Source organism: Rhamphochromis longiceps, linkage group LG18, assembly GCF_057381845.1.
Source record: "Rhamphochromis longiceps isolate RC_006_pf linkage group LG18, R_longiceps_female_GT1.1, whole genome shotgun sequence".
In the NCBI taxonomy this organism is placed as follows: Eukaryota; Metazoa; Chordata; class Actinopteri; order Cichliformes; family Cichlidae; genus Rhamphochromis; species Rhamphochromis longiceps.
The window spans coordinates 10,571,791-10,594,243 of NC_140574.1; the positions used below are offsets into that span (position 1 = coordinate 10,571,791).

The following is a 22,453-nucleotide window of genomic DNA, read 5'->3' on the forward strand; positions in this document are numbered from 1 at the left end:
GAAAAAAGTGACGCTCCTCCCTGTGCTGCCGTACAGGTGCACCAGGGATCCTTCCCTCCCTCTTGAGCCCTGGTTCGTCCCACTGCGCCTGCGTCCCAGGGCATGCTGATAGGCATACAGAGCAGCTATTGTTAGCCGAGGACCGAGTAGCGGCGGCAGGTTGTATCAGGGCTTATCCAACTCACCCCCCTACCTGTTGAATATTTACACGGTTTATTTGCAAGCGAGGGCCGAGTCGCTATCGAAGAACAAAGTTAAAGAAGTGGCCAGCTGAGGAGAGGAAGAGTGGTGGAAGGAATGAAGAAAGGCTTTTAGGGAAGGAGGAAGCAAATAAAGGAGAACACGAACTCAACAGGTTAGCTACTTCAATGTTATAGCAGAGGCTCGGATTTTTTCATCCCACATCGAAAAAGATAACCCGAAATAAGAAAAAAAAAATGCCGTTGGGACCATGGAAGAAGAAAAACAAGTCAACAAAGGAGCATTTGGTGGAAAACGAAGTTGTCAGCGGCGGGCACACAGGTGCGGGGAGCTTGAGTAAATCCGCGGTGAATGGAGCGGGGCTCCCGGCGCCACCTGCCAACCTGCGGCCCAAACTGGTCTTCCACACGCAGCTGGCGCACGGAAGTCCCACCGGCAGGATCGAGGGATTTGGCAATGTCAAGGAGTTGTACGCGAAGATAGCAGAGGTGTTTAATATAACTCCACCTGAGGTAAGATCTCACCTGTTGTCACAGGAAGGGTGGGGGGTGTCAGTGATTTAGCGCTGCGTTTAGGTGTTGAAGCTGGATTTTACAGGGAGTACGTGAAGTATGCTAGCACACTTGGTAGATGTTTAGGAAAACACGAATGTTTTGCCCTTTAAACCTGACAGGTAATTTAACTTAAATACTTGGGAAGGTTCAAAGGAAATCACTGATCCAATATTTCAGAAAGTTAAGAAATTAGGGGAAAAAGTACTTTTCAAATTTTTTAAAAAGTGTAGCTGAACTTTTTCAAGGTTTATGCTATGAGCCCCTGAAAATGGTTTACATATACACAACAGTAGTGTAAATGCAGGACTTTGTTGGCAGGAAGTATTTAGGAATAAATAGTACTTTGAGTTACGGAAATGATCTTTCTTCCAGCTCACGATGTCGTAAATGTGTGACAAACAAAACACACTTGACATGATTATCAGAACATATAACATTTAAAAAACAAAGAAGAAAACCAAAATAGATGGACACAAATACAGTCCCAGACATGTCAACAAGACATATAAAATCAAAATAAACCATATGAGGAATGACACAATATCAAAACCATAGAAACTTATTTCCAAACTCCTATTTCTATGTCAAGACTGACTTATTTTCTCAACTATTCACATCACCAGTGTATATAATCCAGTAGATTACTAGTTTTTTGTTGTTTTACAATTACAGTGACTTCCTCTTCAGAATAAGGACTTTCCCCTTCCACTCTTAAAGATCTCACTGCTTCTTTCAGGTTGGGCTAAACACTTTTTATAAGTGGCTTTTCTGAGAGTGTAATTGCGTTGTGGCCATTAAAAGTCTATGATTGCCTCATGTTTGTAAAGACACACCCTGCTCACTCTAGTGTACTACTCTGTACACCTTAAACCCTGTAAAACCATGGGTGCTACATGCAGTCACTGGATGCCTTACAAATGAACATGCATCTATTTTTAGATGCTGTTTTATTGCGGTAAAACACGAAAGCTCTCAAGACAAAAGTGTGTTCTACGTCCTCCTCTGAAGTTGTACAGTTTAAGCTCTGGTTTTAAAAGGAAAGCGTTAGTGGCATTTGTGTCTTTTGTTTACCTGACGGGTAAAGTGCATAACATCCATCATGTCGTTAAACCGAAATCACCTGCCAGGACGTCTTGGGTTCTGGCTTTCAGCTTGATGCTATTTGAATATGTTAACACCCAACTCGATGGGTGTAGCGTCTGAGTCTGAAAAGGGAATCCTGTGTGGAAGTGCATTAGTACCCAGCACGGTGCGACTCAAAGACTCACGGTTCTACAGAAGTCTATGGAGAACCGTTCTTGGCTCCTTTTCCCATTGTTCTTATTAAAAAGAATTTCCCAGTGATTTTTTTTTTTCAATCACTAGTTTTTGATATTAGGCCTTCTGGCATTGGAAATACACAGATATTTACTCCTAAAAGCCTGCAGGGCAAGGGGGAATACATCCAGAAGCTGGAATAAAAATTTCAGGAACATATTTTCAGAGCGGACCCTGAAGTCCTACGATTTTGCTCATTTTCTTCCTCTCCTGCCTCTATATAAAGGAAGTTGAAACACAGCTTCCTACAAATGGAGTAGTGACCGTTTTGATAGTGTAGGTGTCAGGTGATGGGTTTTATTACGCAGCGTGAAGCTTTTTTATATGAGGTGAAATATTGAAATACTGAAAACCTTCAGCTCAAGCTTCACAAGCCAGTCGGTGACGTAACAGTGGCTACATACATCTCTTGCAGCATCAGTGTGGCAGACCTTAAACCAGATCTGACCCACAGATCATCTCAAGCTGGGCGTTCACGTCTTAGAAGGAAAAAAAAAAATCCTGTTCATTATTTTAGGTTCCAGTGTAATGAAAGGCTAATTTAAATATTCACTTAGCATTTGGGTGGTTTTTAGAGGTACGACTATACGATATTATCACAACACTTAACTCACGATAAGCTATTATTGCGATTTATCACCTTTTTTTGCCTGCAGATTCTGCCCATAAAGGTAAACTTTATCAGTATTCATTTTATCTAATAACAAAGTCCTCAGTCTTTCTCTCACTTCAGTCAGTTTTATTGCTGACAAACTGAACTGTTTGTATTATAGTCTAGTCCAGCTTAACTGAATACAACCATCTGGGGACAACAGTACAGTTCTAGCTATTCTGAACCATGCAATTTGTAAAAACTATGCAGCTCCTTCAGGAACTGAAGAATTTGAAACTAAACTAACTAAAAAAAAAAAAGTTTTACGTTAAATTAAAAAGTGTTAAATTGAAATAAGATAAAACACATTGTCTTAAATTAAAATAAGTCAAATATCCTGTTGTTTGCTGCCCTAAAAAGTTTTCTTCCAGCATGAGGAGAAAGTGTGAAGCCTATATGAGCTTTGTTCAAATGTAACAATTATTGGATAAGCAATAAAGTGCTGATCAAGAAAGAACAAGTATGAGACCATAAGTCTGTTGTTTGCCTTTCCATTAAAAAAAACAAACTTTTCTTCAGGGTTGTATTTTAATAACTGGTACCTTTAAAATGGCTTCAAAATTGGCATGCAACAAGGAGTGCAAAGTAGACTGAAATTGCATTTCTTCTAGCTCAGCACAGACATAACAAACACTGCATGTCAACATTGTAGGCGGAACTTATGATATGGGAGTATATGCACATCTTTGTACTGAAGAATAGGAATTAAAGTCAAACATGGTGGAAAAAAGTTTAAAAGTGATAAACTAGTGAGTGCAAACCAACTCATTTTAAGCTCCAGTTTAAAATTCACGCTGACAGAAACGCACTCCTTCCTCCTTCAGAGGATGATGCATGGCGACATGAAGCTGTATCGAGACAGATTACGTTACACAACAATTACAACCACCTCATTCAACAGGCGCGCAGTAACTGGAAAGGAATTTGTTTCAGTAGCATTGGTATACAGTGAATCACGTCATGTGTAGATATACTCCTGATAATGGCGTGCCGCTCCTCTGAAACTCTGACTTGATGGAATAAAACTATCTTTAATTAATCTTAATCCCTCAGTTTTTGTGTCTAAATGGCATTTGTCCCGTCACGTTCATGAATGACCCTCGGTGAGGAATCTCCTGCCTCTGTTTGAACTTGTCTCATTACAACAACTGCCTCACAGCACGTTCAGAGACTGAACTCTCACTGCGCTTAAGTACCAGCCTCAAACCTGCTCCTCTGTGACTTGTTTTATGACCACGTAAAGGGTGACGAGAGAAAACCTGCACTACAGGGATCACCGGAGATTCACATTGACGCTAGTTTATTTAGATTGCTGTCACACTGAGAGATAAAGAGTTATTTCCTGCTAATGCCTCAATGCTTGCCTAGCAGGTAGCACAGGAAAAAAAATTACTCAATGTCAACATACTAAGTTATGCCGTTAAGCAGTTATCTCACATTGATAGCAGCCATGAGTGTTTTTAGGTACTCATTAACCATTTCTCTTTTACTGTAAAAGAATATAAAGAAAGCCAGTACATTTCTTTTCTGGCTTTTTATTTACAAAATGTCTTATCAATCAGACCTGTGACATTTAAATGGAGACAGAGCGAGGGAGTTAGATGTGATAATGTTTCATGGACTCCACGGCTTTTACCACAGGAAGTCCCTCGTGTCCGGCTCAGTGGGCACAGCCTCAAATCTAAGCAGATAAATTGTCCCAGAGGACCCAGGGAAGCAGCTCTGCCCATGGCCTCCTCCTCCCGTAAACACCACCAAACCTTGTTGCACTGCAGTCTGAACGTGGCTGGTAACAGGATCAGCAAAAGACAGCAGTAATGCTAATTTAAAGCCAAAAAAGTTTTGCTTTACAGGAGCAAAGTAAGAATGTCAGACAATATTATTCAGTATGGTTGCTGTATAATATCTTATTTTGTTGCATTTGCCCGAATTATCCATCCATTCGTTCTCTTCCGCTTATCCTTATCAGTGTTGCGGGGGGCTGGAGCCTATCCCAGCTACCATAGGGTGATAGGCGCGGTACACGCTGGCTAACACAGAGTGAAGGACAACCATCCATACTCACATTCACATCTATGGGGAATTTAGAAAAGCCCTGATTCAACTAATTTGCCCAAATTATCATTAATGTTTTTCCTTGTGACATCAAAGTGTTTTGTCTGTAAATTACCCACAAATCTCCCCCTCAACAAACAAAGATTTTAAAAAAGGCCATTACTGCTAAAGTCTAACTGATTTTTTTTTCTCCAACGTTTCCAAGATTTAACAAAAAAAAAAATCATGTATTATTTCACCTTTGTTTAGCTCTCTATTAAATTAACAGTGACATCTTTTATCTGGGAGTGTACACTCTGAATACGGCGTAATCGTAACCTTAATACATTTTATTTATATACCATGTTTAGTATTTTATTTTATGCATTTCTAAAGCACACAGCAGACAGGACATTTTACTGTTCAATATCAGCTAGTCAGTGTTCTCTGATGGAGATCTACAAAAGGGGATGACACTTAGAGAAGTCTAAGACCGGTTTATGTAATTGTTTTCTGAAATGTAACGGAGCTTGGTGTCACCCCACCCAAATGGATGATATAACCAACAGGTTTTATGTTTTAGTCTTCAGCTTTAATTAACGTTGACCTATTGTGCTAGCTTGATATTTTATTTTCTGGACGGTGCTAGAGTAGCTTTGCATGAGTTACAGTTTACAATAAGCCCCACAGGTCCTTTAGCCATTAAAATGACAGATTTTTCAGTTTTGACAATGATCTGTATGCAATGCTTGGCTGGTTTTCTCCACTAAAATAAAGCTCTCTCAAACCTATACCTGTGACTTTTGACCAGAGAATCCAAAATATTGTAATAGAGCCGTTTATCACTGGGACTGATGATTTAACCGGGAGAGTTTTGTGCTTGAGCTTTGAGTGAATGAACATTTTCTGTGAGGAAAAATAAAATGATTTTGCAGTTTTCAGTCCAGTTTTATCTGGAAGTACTTGAAGGTAGTGGCAGCGAGGTGTATTTCTCTGCCAGAAAGAGCTGTTTCATGCCGCTTTAAGAGATGTGAGCATTTCCTGAAGAGTACATCAAGAGGCTGTGAGATTTTAGGTATTGCTAAACTGTCAAATGCAGTTGGCACTCAAAACCGACTATCAGCCGTTATTGGATGTGCCATCTGGTTTAGCTGTCATAAAGACCTTTGGATCTTTGGATTTCATATCAACATAACATTTTTTGCTTTTTTGAAAGGCGTAGTCTTATGTTTTTATAAGCCACTAAATAGTTACATGTTTGTTTTTTAAAGGTTAAAATATGAGCGAGTCAAGTCGTGTTTTCCGGTAATTTTTAGGGTAATTGTGTTGCTTAAAGTTTTGGACATCAGAATGTTTTTTGAGTTGTCACAGCTGTGCAGCTAGTTCGATTCATTTTATACTCTTTCTTTTATGTTTATTCAGTTACGTTTTGGCTAAACTGTTAAATCGAATCTATATTTTTATACTTTAAAGTCAACCATCCTTGTAAATGAAGTTATGGAGGACTAAATAATGTAAGCTGATTTATTTGGAGCTGCACAGACTGTGGTTGTTTGTAAACCAGTCGCTCTGTGAGGTTACATGAGATCTTGGCTCAACCAGATACAAATTATGTCATGAACAGTATGAACAGTGGTGTTGTCTTCCTTGTTGTGCCTATAATAGGTTACACATTTCTTTCCAAGAAACGGTTGCATTAAGGCATGTCTCAGTTCACTCTGAGCCTCTGTTGTTGTGCTTTTAATTGGAAGCTGGGTCATTTTATGGAAAATCATTCAGCGTTTCCCACCTGACCCACTCAAAATCAGCTGATTCCTCCCCCCTCTTGTACAATAACTTGACTATATGTTACAAAGCCATGCAAAATTTTGCCATCACACTTTGAATATTTGCAGTCATTTTTTTAGCCCACATGAATCGTTACATACAGGAGATGGCTACGTGAAATTTTCAGGATTGTAAAACGGATTTAAACTCTGTTAAAAACCTGCAACAAAATCAGTTTTATATCCTGTTTTCATGACATTGTGATCAAAAGCAAAAAAAAAAATCAGTTTTTGCTTTTGTAAAACTGCTTGAAACTAAACTAAACCACAACTTTGTACAACTTGAGTAAACAGAATCTCAAATTTTTCTTCAAGAGTCTTTTTTTATTATATTTTTTACCACAGTACAGACTATAAACCAAGATAAGAAAACAGTTTAAACACACATCTCAAACCTGCCCCACCCTACTCTTAAGCCGTTTTCACACCTATGTTTACTCTGGTCCAAAATTGTTTTGATGAGTTTGTAAACTTGTGCATTTTTCTCCTGGTTTGGTTTGTTTTCACGCAGAGAAAAATCTAAGTTGACTATGAGCAAACCAAAATGCATCACTACAAACCACGTGAGGATGTTCAGGCCGCTCATTGGCCAGATGATTCTGGGACGGGAGCAACAAAAGTAAATTCAGGGAGAAGGTGACGTGTTCTGGACTATTAGACAACGCTGAGAATTTACGTTCCTTTCACGGCTTGTGCAGACTTTTTAATATCTTTAGCATCTTCCTGCATTCAGAGTACAAACAATACAGGACATTTTTAGCCCAAACTTGTACCGTAAACCTGGTATTTTAGTTCGAATCGGATCACGTTCACACCAAACATGAACCACTCTGAAGTTCGTTTGGAACCACACCGAGACCACTCACTCCAAAGGGTCTCGTGTGGTTGTTTTGGTCCAAACCTGAGTGCGTTAACTGTGTTTACACCTACACGAACAAACCGCACCAAGAGGGAAAATTGATTAGTTCGATTTAATTGGAACTAGAGTACCAGATCAAAGATCTAAACGTAATGATCTATATGTTCTCTCAGTGGTAAATAAAAATAAGTGGCAATTTCGGCAATTTCGTCAATTTTCGTGGCAATTTCGTCACATACCTCTAGTACCCTAATTGGTGTTTTCTCTGGTAAATTATCAGAAACAGGATGACACATTAAGGGTACCACTGCTTGTTTCTGTTCCTCTGCATCGCAGACATGAAACTTGTGCAGTTTGGTCGTTGTACAGCTGGTTCTGAGTGGGTCAGGTGACAGGCATTCACTGAACTTTCATCTATGGCTTTTGCTGAACGAAGTCATATTGTCCAAGTCACATTCACATTCATGTCTGAGGAATAACTTTGTTACTTTTTTATCTCACACTAAAGCCGAGAATCAGTAACTTGATCTAGAAAGCAAAGAGCAGAGGAAGATTAAAAAACAAACAAACTGGAATCGAAAAAAAAAATGGCTAAACGCATACTAAAGCAAACGCTTTATGATGACTAAGATAAGTGTGCATGCGTGTTATGAGCCACAAATGATACACCAATATGATATTACAATCTTGACGTGCTCGTTCAGCTCAGGTCAAAGTCTGTTTATTGGACTTACACCCGCAGTGAGTTACAGCCTCAGGTGTGGCCCTGTGACGTTGCTTCTTGTCCACCTGATGAGCAGAAAGCACTCAGCCATTTGCCTGTAGTTTGAATATCTGGGCTACGGTCGTGCGAAATGGACGTATGCCTTGTTGTTTTTGTTTTCCTCCAGGTAGTTCACAGCCAGACGTTTCTTAATCTGGTGCTGCTGGTGGAGGGTAGTGGTGGTGTAGTAGGGGAATTAGGTGAAACAATCTTATTTGATTGGGCTTGAGTCTGTTGTTTGTGTTACTAGGCTCCAGCACTCACTTCCTGGAGGTCGTAAAAAACAAACCAAGTCAGGATAAACAGCAGTTCAGGTTGCCCAGTTGTAGACTGTTTGTCCCATATTAAAATGACATGGATTAGAATGCTTAGTAGGTCTTTTATTCATGCATAAAAGTCCTTCTTCTTCTTCTTTGTTTTTTTTTTTTAATCGAATTGTGAGAAATAATGCAGACCTGTTACCTCAACAGTATGCAAACCAACCAAACCTGCATACAGGAAATGAGGAATGAGTGCTTTTTGAAGTGAACATGTTTCCCTATCAGTGCTTTTTTTTTTTTAACTCTTATCTAAAATCTTTAACTTATTTCTGCCACTCAATGTTATAAATAGGGTGATCGCAGGCCCTTTACTATGAAGCAAGCTCAACATAGCCAGGTTATCTTTTCTTTATCTGTGTTCATTTACCCTGGCATTATCAGTCAGGCTGAGTACTCACACGAATGTGGTTATCAGTTCAATAAGTCAGTGATTTTTTTTTCTTTTTTTTTTTCCCAGCTGAATGACAGATTATTCTGAGATGATCAAACTGTAAATCATGTGAGGAGAATAAACAAAAATATGGGCTGAAAAACAACAGAGCTCGCATAAGATGAGATAAGATGAGCTTTACTGACAAACTACTACTTGAATGAAAGGGTGAGTAAAACATCAACAAAGCAGAATCAAAAAGTGACGTGTGCTTAAAGTGTTTATGTCACTAAAGACTGGATAGAGCTGCTGTACTAATAAAGTCTAACCCCAGAAAGGAAAGTCCACAAATACAATTTACCAGTATCGGAGCTCTGTCACTAAGACACAGGAGGATCGGATTAATTACAGTAAATTTGTGTTTATGTGAGTGCCAGACAGTTTGGGGCTTATTTTTAAAGGTCTGTGGGTAAAGAATCCAAATGTGGGCTTAGTTACAAGTTTATTATAAGGTCAGCTTGTTCAAATAGTTAATATTGAGGCTTATAGAATAATAACATTTAAACTTGTTGCAGAAGACAGGAAAAGTGCACAAAATATGTTGTTTTTGTTGTTGTTGTTTTTTTAAGAATCTCTATTACTTATCGATTCAGACCTTTTTACTGTCCGGAGGTCTGAGGCATTTCTCAGGAATGCTCGCGCTGTTTTCCAAAGAACTGTCTGGTAAGCAAGCAGCAGTTTTGCATGTGTTGCCCTCTTATCTCTGCACCAAGTTACTATGAAGATGTATGCTGATAAAGCAAGAGAGCGCACAGAAAGCGAATGAGATTCAACGACTTTGAGCTGCCAATGAGGGCGCAGTATGCTGTTGATTGACTTATAGTAAATGCACTAGTGGGTTACCTAGGCAACCAGAGGTTTTTAACGTCAGAAAGTGGCCAGCGGTCGTCCGACTGCAATAGTAATAATCATTTATATTGTTTGATTAGCTTTAGTTTATAGAAATCAAAACAGGTGAGTCGCACAAGAAGAAATGTGCCAACACAGTGCAGTTTATGAGCAATGCCAAGATTTAGGTTGGATTTATTGGGACCAATCTTGGCATTAGACGCCACACAAATACACTCTTCGCCTCACATCTGATCCTTGTAAGTACATTGTGAAAGTACAATATTTATACAGTAGTTGGCCACTTGGATCCTGGCCATCAGATCTGCCACTTGTTTTTATGAAGCTTATAATGATCATTATTTAGCTAAGTCTTTTCAGCAGGGATTAATTTAAGGCTTTGTTTTTTTTTTATTTGGGTAACTTATTCACAGCTGGTGGGTTATTTCCCCAAAGTTTATTTTTTAACCTTCATAACGATCAATCCTCTTGAGCTGAAACTGTTATCGGGACGTCCCAGTGGGATCAGTATTATAAGAGCGACCTGGCCAAGTTAAACACCCCCAGCTTTGCTTTCTAATAACATGCATTTAAATGATCCTGCAACACGATTCCAGGGAACATGAGCTTACTGGTAATAGTGGTTCATTACACATGTGATAAGCAAATTAGCAGGAACTCTTGTCTGTGTGCTCATCGCATGCCCGCAAGAAACGAGCTAACGAGGAGTGCGACGCTGCAGAAACAGACCCCAGGTGTGTGCTCACTCTTCACTGGACCACAGCTTGTTTTTAAGCGACTTAAGTGGTTGTTTACCAGCTGTGGTGGAGTTGTTGTCACGGCAACTTCATTTTTTCCATCGGCATCTCTGGAGGAACCGCGTGGAGACAAAAACAGCCACGGGTGAAAAGAAAACTAGTTTTCGTTATCATCTATGATGGGTGTGGTGGTGCACCAGAGGAGAGTTTAACCTCAGGTTGTTTAACAGCCTTTCACAGCGAGTCTGTAGGCCGTGAGCTCTCTGAAGCAGTGGATTAAAACAAAAAACAAAAAAAAAAAACACATCCAGGTATCTGTGGACTGTTTCTCATCAATTATTCTTCACCAATAAACCAGCTAAACTTGGCTTAATTTCAACTAATACAGCTTATTCTCAGGAAATTAGAGACACTTAAATGGAAACTTACTGTCCAGGTTTCACATCAAGCTAAGAATGTGTTTCAACATCAATGAACCGTCTTCCTCAAAGTTAATCTTTAACCTGGGAGGTAAACATGATTTATTTTCAGTGCACTTTCACACTGTATAAAAATCGAATCTGTTTTCCGTCCAGAGCAGGGCTGTCAGACGTGTTGACTGAAAGCTGGACGCTCCAAAGTGGCACACTAAGATGGTTTTATAAATGTGGAAGCTGCAGTTGGGTCACAGTAACCTGACGGTTTTCAGTAGAATGTACTAATACTCCCAGTCAGGTGATGTTAGCATTGCTACACAGATGTGAATATGAATGGAAGAATTTCTTTAAAAGCCATTTCAAGCTAGGCACCAGTTTAACTCTGCTTGAGCAGGTGATCGTATTCCCCAAGGCTGAGTTTGAGTCCAAACCCTTTGCTGCACGTCTTCCTCCCCCACTTTCCTGTCCTTCTCTATCAAATAAAGGCAGTGTTTAAGATAGCCAAGGCTGCTCATCTGTTTTGTAAATGAAATGTTCCTTAAAAGAACATTTACATCTATTTGTTTACATTAAAATAAACCTACGTTACCCGTCCATCCCCATGAACTAATGCCAGTTTAAGTATTCTAGTCAGCACATGCTTTTAAAGAGGGACCTATCCTGCTTTTCTTTATTTTCTGTCATGTGTGTGGTGTCAAAGTGGCGGATGGTTATATTTAAATTATGAGGCCAGTGTATTTAAAGTAATATCTGTGAGGCAAAACATCAGGGATCAGATTACTGTAAAAAGCAGGTCTAATATTGTGAGGTTGGCCCGACTGTTGGGACGTGGACAGCAAGGGTGAAAATAAGTTCAATTAATGTGACATATGCAGGTAAAATAAACAACTGATGTTGTGAATTGGGACAACAGAAAAAAGAGAAGTGATGATACCAAATGTTAGCTTTCCATACTTATTAGTTTGCTAATAATAATAATAATAATAATAATTCTCTGGAGACTTTGGTGGTTTTTCCAGCCTTTTCTCAGAAGTTATTTATTTTATTTTATTTTTTCAAATCACTTTATCTATAAAACTACTTAAGGTATGTCATCCAAAACTTAAATGGACTTCAGCAATCTGAAAAGAAAGAGTAGCTGAAGTTCAACATCGAATCCTGAGAACTTGAATTTACTTGGAAATTGAAGACCTGTAGAAAGAACTAGTTTAAAGATGGTAGAAGTAGTCGAAGTATTTTCATTCAAGTTCATTGTGGTATTTAAAAAAAAACATCTTCAATTTGACTTTTCTGGAAAGATTTGGTGTTTGCTTGTAAGATATCCAAAATGTGTGATGGTGTCCAGCCTAAAGTATCCCCCAGTAGAGTGTTGTGATGGGGGATCCAAAGACCATTAATCCAAATATATGTTGAAAACAATTGAATATATGAAGCTAAGATTTCCCACACTCAATAGATATGTTCAGACTTTGTAGCATAATATTTTTATGCTAATCTGAGGCAGTTGAGCAAAAAACTGGTGCTGATTTGACTCAGAATGACCCATCTGCCCTCTCCACTCTGGACCACACGATCAGGGCTGGATTGTTTGTCAGCCGGGATCAGAAAGATCATGTTTCAGTTAATTAAAAACAGGCTTTTCATAATAAACTATGCTTTTTCTGCACCACCTTTCCAAAATCACCCCTCCCTCAGCCTTCATCCTGAAGAGTCTCACATCCGCAGTTAGGTAAATGATTACACAGGCCTAAATGCTGATGGATGTGGTTTCCTGCTGGAAAACAGCCACACCACAATACACAGAGCTTAGCTCAGCATTCCCAGTTAAGCCCTAAAAATGCAAAAAAGTAACAGCAGAAGATGGAAAGTGTAAAAAAAAAACACAGCAGCTTATGAAGGCGTTACGTATGAGTGAGATCCCACTTTGAGCTTGATGCTTCCTCTGTAATCTTTCTGACCCTCGGCTCTGCCGTTAAAAGACTAGAGGCTAGCTGAAGAGGCTGTAAATTGGCAGCGGTTCAGTTGCCAAAGAAACAGGTTTCCTAAGCTTTGAGTCAATACTGCTTCAATGCCGGGGTATACTTCAGAGGCAGGTGCAATTAGGGGCTCTATTTTTCTAGACTTACCTTCTATATATATATTTTTAAAAGCGAGGATAATAGATCTGATTCATACAGTCTAGATGTGGAGAACAAAAGGTGGAAATTGTTATTTTCTCATTTCAGCTGCTCTCTTTCTCTGTTAATAGCCGGTTAGTCACACGTCTATTTCCATCTATATTAAAGTGGTTTTATTATGCATATTTCCATGCTTTTATTCCTGGACTCTACAAGAGTAGCTTTTGTTTTGTTTTTTTTAAACAAAAATTATAGCTTAATGATTGTTTTAAAAAAAAAAAAGAAAAAAGAAAAGATACAAACTAGATACAGATGTCAATGGTTCAGGGTTTTAAATATGTATGAGTAGTTTGACTTTTCAGCTTCTGTGTGATTTTATGCAGACGTTGGTTGAAAATGCCTGTGGTAGGTATATGTATATATTTGTTACTCTTTATCTTTATCGGAATGTCAACAATTTAGACTTTTGAGTGCAGATAATTTATTTAAAAGCAAAAGTCAGTAGAGAAAACGAGTATATCGTATGTTATCGTATATCAACTGAAATGTTTTCTTACACAAACTACCTGCATTATATTACCACAAAGAATTGATCCGCGACACAGTTTTGTCTCTAAATTGTAACTTAAATCTGATTCGGTGAGTTTTTAATCCTCTTGTTAAGGACACATGACTAGCTTTGTCTTGGATGATGCTGAGCAGATTGCAGCGCCTCTCTTTTGACTTGCCCTTTTTCCATGTGGTTATCGGGGCTTTGGTGAGCGTGGCAAAGGCCGTGGGAGGTGTAGTATCTGTTCTTGTGAGTCAGGGCGTCAGAGTAGAGGCTGTGCGAGAGCGCGTGATGCTGCTCATCGCAAAGTAGCGACACTCGCAGCGTCAGCAGGCGGCCCAGCAGGAGGAGAGGAGTGCTGAGAGCTGCCTGCCTCTAACAGAAGCAGCTTAATGCAGGCGGCAGCCTCGGTAATCGGGCGTAGGCGTTTGCTGCCAGTCCTCCCACCCATGCGGGGGTAACACCCTGGCCTGGGCTGGGTGGGGGGGTTTAAAAAAAAAAAAAGCTGTCAATTAAGCTACAGTACACCCATCGCCTCCCCTTCTCCTGTACTTCTACTTTTTCTCCCTGCCTTCTCCTCCACTGGCCTCCCTCCATTATAATCAAATTCTTTTATAGTCTGGTAACCCAAGGCAACCAAAAGAGGCCGCGTCAGCCAATGCGTGTGTGAATAGCACTTGTCGGTACACAGGAGGACAAAGAGGCCCAAACAAGGTCAGCCTCACTGCCAGTGACTGATTGGTGCACAAAGGTCATCCTGCAGATAAATCTGTACGAAACATTCCCGATCTGCAAGTCAGCCTCTGAATCCTGGATCATTTTCTCTTGCAAAGCTGATCCCGCAGTCGAAGAATGATGCACCACTTTAATATGAGCGCTGGTAATAAATCTGGATAAAAGCAGAACTTAGCTCCAGCTTAAATGTCTGTGTAGGTGAGTCAGAGCAGGATAAATGATTCACAAGCACTGGACTCTTCCTCCTGGGTCTCACTGTCCAGCTTCTGTCTGAAGAGGAGTTAAATCAGGCTCCTTCTGGTCTATCATGTTTCTGGTGATCGTGTTGCCCTTCTTTCTGTCCTGGTGAGGTGTGAAGCTACACAGGAGTAAAGGTCATTTCCCCCATTTGCTTCAAACACGATTTAAAATGCAGCTCGGACTATCACCGATTTCACCGTGGGGTGGCAGAGGGCATAACCGCATAACTTAGCAGCTGCTATGAACACAGAGCTCCCTGATGACTTCTGCATTTAGCACAGTGACACAGCTCAGTCATCTACACTCCAGCAACTTTGATTTTGGAGTTCAGCTCAATTTTCATGCTGTGATTAAAAACAGAAATAATTTTTTCAAATAATTTTTAATTATACGAGATGCAGACTTGGATGGACCTCATCTCACATGTGACATATTAATGATGTTCCTGCTTCTTTTCTGTCTACAGATCCTCTTCTGCACTCTCAACACACACAAGATAGACATGGATAAGCTGTTGGGGGGGCAGATCGGCCTCGAGGATTTTATCTTCGCCCACGTTAGAGGGTTAAAAAAAGAGGTAGAAGTCTATAAATCGGAAGATGCTCTGGGCCTCACAATCACAGACAACGGAGCCGGCTACGCTTTCATTAAGGTAAGAAGAAGGAGCAGAGCTCCTCACAGTGAATGCATCACAATCTACCTTTAATTTGCATTGATGTGGAGTTATGTAATGTGATTAGTTAATACAAGGCTAGAAGAACGTCATCTGTTTCCCCTACATATACAGTGTGTTTGTGCAGCTCATTTCACACTGCACAAGCTTTCTCAGTAAAATATTAAGCAGTGAAAAATAATTAAGTTTATCCTCTGCAAATATTATGTTTGCCGGGTACTTTGTGACAATAATAAATGATTAATATATTGAGGTGCTTCTTCAGTGAGTCTCTCGTCCGGCTTCACCATTTCGGACTGCAGCTGTTTGCTCTGTGCACAAGAACCAGATCTCCACCTGCTGCAGGGTCCGGTTTGAGTGAGACTCCAGCTCACAGTCGACCTCCAAAGCAGGTGGAGGACTACTGTTCCCAGCAGCAGTCCAAGATGGTGGAGTTGGAGCAGCTAATTAAGCTCAAGGACCGCTACAAGAGTAGTCACAGGAGGGGAAGTGCCAGGGCTAGCTGGTTAGCAGCTACTGAATTTTCAAAATAAGAGAAAGGAGCCTGGCATGTATGATCTTTCTCTGATGGATTTATTTGGAAAATCCAAATTTGGAAGGAGCTTTTCTCTACTAATAAAACTAGTCGTACTAATGCATGTAGGGTCGCCAACTTGTGGGATTGGGTCACACCTGACTGATTATAGCGTCGTCCTGTGTCTCAAAACGCAAAAAGAAGTGACAATGCCTTTATCCAGCTAATCCCAAATGACCACTCTGTCAAACACACCCAACCTTGTAAAAAGGCACCACAGTTTGGTCAGCAGCCTGACTAGGATTCTCAAATATAAATTTCTTCCCAGTAGCATGCTTGGACCAGTGTTATTTGGAATAATAACGGCAGACTGACGACGACCTGGTTGACAACCAGAAACCAGGATAGACGTATCTGCTTCCTCAGAAACTGATTCCAACCTGCCAGCATTACAGCAGGGCAGACTACCTGCACACACGATAGACCAGTACACACTAACCACTGATTGTATGGATTTGTTCTTTTGTTTTGTTTTTGTAACCTGCACTGGTGTATTTTCACTGTGTGATACCACGTGTACCAATACGTTGGCGGCTCTATGAACATTTATCTTGCTCATTATACTGTGAGCAAGATAAATGTTCAAAGAACGTGTGCATAAACCCTTTAATAAACATGTTGATTATTTTTGTAATGAACCTGTAAATAATCTTGGAACAGTTGATTTCCACAAAAAGAAAAAAAAAAAAACAGCACACGAACATGTGCAACCCAAACAGCAAGTATTATACTGAACAGTGATGATGACATACACGCTCTCAGCTTTACCCACTTAAATAACACACGCTCATAATATATAAAGTAAACAGTAAAGTTAAATAACCTGAGAGCTGCGTGTTCATGTCACATGGATGTAAGTGCTGACTGGCGCAGGTTCCTGCTTTGAGTCTCACTGTCCACATGCATGCTTCGTATTGTCGTCTACTCTCTTCCCACTACATGTCATGTCTTTTTTCACTCTTTGATTCAAATACATGTGAAGAAATAATCTTAAAATATAAATTATTGCTCAAAAGTTCAGGATCACCCAGAAAATTTCATGTTGCTAATATTTAAAAAAACAAAACAAAACATACTTTCACTCATCAAATGAGTTTCAAATAAGACGAGGAATGTAGTCAAGACATTGACTTTTGCTTAATGGTGATTTAGCTCATATCATTCTAACAAGCTGTGAGCAGAGTTGAGAACCGGGATGGGAATCCAATTCATAGAAGTGGATCCAAGTTGTCTGAGCTCTTGGAAACATATGCCTCCGAGCTAGCAATCCCTTTCACCAGTGCTGGCATGTTTTACTGACAAATGATGTCAAACTCAAATCAGTGGAGGTTTTTCACATCGAGGTCGTCTGCAAACCGTCGTTTTTTTTCTCTGCTTCTATCCTGTGTTCACTTTTCTTATTGATTCTGAAAACCTGTGCAGACTTGACTAAAATAATTTGGACACAATCACCTGCCCTCTGCATTAAAGCCATTGGAGCTCCATTGGAGCCAGTTTCCTCCTACAACAGGGCAATGACACAAAGAACAGCTCCAGTCGAGCGGCATCCACAGTTTATGGTTTGCAAAGTTCACAGTGATAACCTTCCTTGTTAAAAAAAAATTCCCTTTTAGTACTAACCCCTCCAAATTATCATATTTTTCAGACTGAACTGACAGACCATTTAAGCACTCCTCCATCATAGTCTTTATTTACTCGGTTTTCACCTTCCTGTGTCCTTTGCCCACATGAACCATTCCTTAAAAACCAGCCAGCATGCTGGAGGCATCTCTTCCACCACTGGCGGTGACACTGATGTTTTGCAGGTACCATTTAATGAAGCTGCCAGCTGATTTATTTCTCAACCTATAGACTTGTGGATGTGCATGTCGTCTTGGTCAGTTTGGCCTCCCACTCCTGCTTCTATTCTGGTCGGAGTCAGTCGGTGCTGTACTGTGAGACCAGGAGTACATACAGAATAACATCGGTTCATTAGAACAAGAATACTCTGGGATAGATTGGTTCTTATTTGGTTCTGGGTGTGCATCAGAAATGACATCTTTATTTATTTTTACTGAGGTGTCAAAATTCATCATTAAGGGCACTAGGGAAAAGATTTATTAGGCATGACACGTTTTAATAAAATGGAAAATAAGGCTTATTAACCCTCTGAGGTTTAAGTCTTCATTGATAATGAACACTAACTGTAATCCAGTATTTATATTTTTTCCCAAAAAGTTGTTTTTCTCAGTTTTTCTGCAAAAAAAAAAAAAAAAAAAAAAAAAAATATAAATATATATATATATATATATATATATATATATATATATATATATATATGCACACACACAAAAACAATTAACGAGATGAAGAAAACGTAACATAAATATGCTAAATATATAAAAGTTGACTAAATGTTCTGTTAATGTGAAGCTAAGCGCATAAATAGCAACACATACATTTGAATCAGAGAGATCATATTTCGGTCTCTTGTATAATAATATCATAAAGTCTCGGCCTGCTCACATGTGCCATCATGTGATGCTGCAACAGCATTGCATCCTGATGACCTGACTGTGTTTAACACTACAGCCTGTGGGCCAGTGAGGTGATGCCGTTGTAAGTTGAGTGATCTTTAATTAAGTCGGACTTAACTTGCTGGACTTTTTCATTATTAATCTGTATGGAAATTGAATGATTTAAGCTTCTCTCGGTTTCTTATTTCACATCCTTAACGAGTTGTGATCTCTTGTGAGGATCACTTGTCTACCCCTGATGCTTGTTTTATAGCTCTGTGTGAAATGTATGGAGGGAAGAGGCTCTAAGAGTAGTTTTATGATTCTGATTCACCACCACCTGAACCCACAGCATGACCTCCTCTAAAAAAAACCCTCAGACCCTGGTTATACTGACATTCAAGGATTATTCTGGATCTTACTCTTTTAATTAAAAATGGAAGAAAGTGACCTTTGTTGCTCTTCGGATTTCCACAGAAGTATGTATAATTTAAACATCCACAGGCTCACAAACAGCGGATAATACCGGTCTGATCCACATGCACTAGTGTTGCTTTCAAACAAAAAACGAAACCCTCAAACATCAGCTTTCCGTGTAGCTTTTATGCCATCCTGTAATTACATCACTTTTGTTTCCTTTTTTCTGTGCTCTCTGTATGTGGCAGCGTATCAAAGACGGCAGCGTTGCGGACAATGTGAAGGTGATCTGTGTTGGCGACCATATAGAGTGCATTAATGGGCAAAATATCGTCGGGACGCGGCACTACGAGGTCGCACGCATGCTTAAAGACCTGCCCAAAGACAAGCCGTTCACCCTGAAACTGGTCGAGCCCATGAAGGCTTTCGGTAAGTAAGAAGCAGCATCGACTCAGAAGCTTCAGCACATTAAACAACTGATACACATGGTAAAGAGACTGCGGGCCAACTTTGAGGAGTATACAAGTACACTTTCTCTCTTGGACAAGTTGTCATATGTGTTTGAGTTTAGGTTGTTTCAGTGTCATGTCACAATCCTGTCAAAACAAGGTGCGGCCTATGAAAGATCTCCTTTTACCTACGTTTTGACACCAGGCTCATGTCGCTGATAACTTCATAATGCAGTCACGTTTAAACACTGCAGCGTGGGCTCTGCATTCCTTTCAGGGAAATAAACAGTTTACAAAATCAAACCTGTTTTACCAGGTTTACAAGTTCAGAACAACACACACGCACACCGTGTCTTTTACTTAATATTGTCTTCTCTATTCACAGATATGCTTGAACCCCGGTCAAAGGGCGCCAAACCTGCCGGTGAAAATAAGATCGGCACAGGGAGGGGGACTCTGAGACTCCGCTCCAAAGGTCCGGCTACCGTAGAGGATGAGGTGCGTTTCTCTCGAGGAAATAAGTGTTTATTTTTAATTAATGTCCAAATCTGCATGAAACAAAGGCACTGTTGTCAGGTGTCCTTGTACAAGGGCTGGGTAGAGTAGTGAACGTAATACGGAGCTCGGGGATTAACGTCGTGTGTTTGTGCTAGCCGACAGAATTTGAGGAGAAGGCCGTGAAGAAAGTCGATGACCTTCTGGAGAGCTACATGGGCATCAGAGACACTGAACTTGGTAAGGATTGTCTAATTTAAAGTTTTATTTTTCCCCCTACTACTACTACTCTGCTGGCCTGTCAAGAATAAAGGGTCATAAAAAAATAAAGCCCCAAAATAAATGTTAAGCCGGGTATCATACTGCACCCACTGTTCGCCCTGGGTCTTTATCAGTTCATCAGTCTAAGGTCCTCATATTCTGCAAGATTATAGCAGGAAGCTGTGAAATTCCATCATACCTGTAGTTCCTTTGGGATTACAGGCCTCAATCTGATCAGCTGATGAAGGTTTTGTATTTCCAAGAGTGTAGTGCAAAGGACAATTTAAAGAAGACATACCAAAAAAAACATCTATTTCACTTAAAAACATCAGCATGAAAATTAGACTTGTTCTAAAGTATTAATATTTAAACAAACAAATAGTTAAAAGTTAATATCCAGCTGTGGCTGAAGTACTCAGGTTTCACTGTGTGTCCACTCTGACAGTTACTGCATGACACACAAACCCCAGAGACAAAAAACAAACAAACAACAAAACAAAGAAATTTATTGTGCTTGTTCGCCGGCTGAGGCTGAAGAAGCAGGAATGTGGGATTTAAACCGAGGCGACATTTTATTAGCAGATAGTAGAATGCATAGGGAATGCTGAGCCACCAAATCACACAGTAAGATGCTGTCCCAGATTCAGAACGTGCTGGAAAATCTTCTCACTCTCTTATTTATAAACTCCTGGACTCTTATTTACAACACTTCCCGGTACCAGATTTTTAAGAACATGCTAAGAAATATATTTCCCCTGAATGATGAGCTGGTGTTGATGTTTCTAAACAAGAAAATTCATAAATGGAGATTTGGGGTTCAACCAGTTCTCTGTTGCAGTTTTATAACTGCTGCTTTCATATAAATTTCAAGATGTCAGTCAGGCAGTTTGAATTCTTGATGGCAGAGTTGGGAACACATCTAGGGAAGCCGAATAATAATTACAGAGCATCAGCATAAATATTTGCACACGTTCGGTGTGTAAAGGCCTTAAATGCAATAGATGGATTTCATTTAAAAAAGGAAATAAAATATTTCCAGTTTGCGTAATGCCTGAATTCATCTTCTTAAGAGCTCTCGTAGAGGATTCTCAGTCTCGACGCTCATTTATCTCCTCCTCTCTCTCCAGCTGCTACGATGGTCGAGGTCGGACGCGACAAGAAAAACCCGGATGAATTCGCCATGGCGTTAGACGAGACCCTCGGAGACTTCGCCTTTCCCGACGAGTTCGTCTTTGATGTCTGGGGCGCCATAGGAGACGCCAGGGATGGAAGACTTTAAATTTGCAGCTGCCTCCTCCCTCGTCGCATATTCCACAAACACACACCCCAAAATCTTCATAATCTCCGAAGTCAACTGGACAAACTTTAAATAGCACCACCCAGGAGGGGGGGTGGATGCAGTGTCCCGCCCTCTCTTTGTTCTTAGGTGTAGCTTTGCTCTCTGCCAAGGCGTCTTTAAAAGTCAGGTTTAGCGCATCAGCACTTCTTTTGTGTAATTGTGTAACAATTACACAAAAGAAGTGGACCCACCTCCGGCCTGCTGACATTCCAGATGTTGTGTAAACCTCAGCGATAGAACAGCTGCAGTTTGAAGCTCACGATGCATTTAAGTGTTGTCCTGCAGGGGTCTGTTAAATGGTACATGCACAACCTTAAATTTTAGAGTTTGATCATGTTTTATAGTAGCTGTGTGATTTTTGAATGTTCAGATGTATTGCACAGCTTTTTATAGGCTTATTTTTATATGTGGAGGTGCTGCTGATTTTTACAGCAGCAGCATTGTGTAATTATCAGTCATAGTGATTGTAGCAATACTCCTCTCTCTCCAGAAACCTGTTAAATCGTTTAAATGATAGAAGTTGCCCTTACGACACATCTCGAGCAATACAGAGAGGACTTTTTACTTGGAACGCCTTTTGATGACGACACACATTCCTCATATTTCTTTTTCTCGTCTTCTGTTAGGTCTGTTCAGCGTTTCTTTCCCCCTGTAATTTATTTTATAATAGAAAAATCAGATGCTGTAAGACTTTCAAAGATGTGGCTCGACATGAAGGCCACGTCCAGATCAACTTCAGTCTGCAGTCTTAAATAAATGCACTTGTATTAATGTAACTGCACCGGCTGTCAAAGTGAATTTAAATACAGACTGATTACCGTCATATTCTGATGTTAACTATAAGGGATCACTTTTGTTGCATAGACAATAAAATTTTTACTGTTAATGTGACTGCTGTGTCATGAATGCATCTGGCTCCAGACTTGGTTGTGCATCTTCCTCTGAATATTTGCAGTTCATTGTAGCTGGTAATGTTTGAAAAGGCTTATTTGTATTTTGTAGTTTTTTTTTAGTTTAGTTTCAGTTTTAGTCTTATTAGTTTAGATTTACAGGGTGTTTCTCAGGGGTAGGATTTGGGTAAAATCTGAATATTATGCTTCGTCACACAGGTAGTGTGGACAAATGTTATCAAGCTGAAAAAGGCTAAAAC

The 22,453-nt window shown here is 39.9% G+C and overlaps 1 protein-coding gene across 1 annotated transcript; it reads left to right on the forward strand.

Annotated features, from left to right (window-relative positions):
• The first annotated feature begins 106 nt into the window (after positions 1–106).
• On the forward strand, positions 107–22,180 carry gipc2 (GIPC PDZ domain containing family, member 2). Its single transcript, XM_085389800.1, has 6 exons — positions 107–713; positions 15,067–15,252; positions 19,008–19,188; positions 19,594–19,706; positions 19,862–19,943; positions 21,092–22,180. Exons 1-6 carry the CDS (start codon positions 438–440, stop codon positions 21,241–21,243), a joined length of 990 nt encoding a protein of 329 aa, XP_085245926.1. The 5' UTR covers positions 107–437; the 3' UTR covers positions 21,244–22,180.
• The last annotated feature ends 273 nt before the right edge of the window (positions 22,181–22,453 follow it).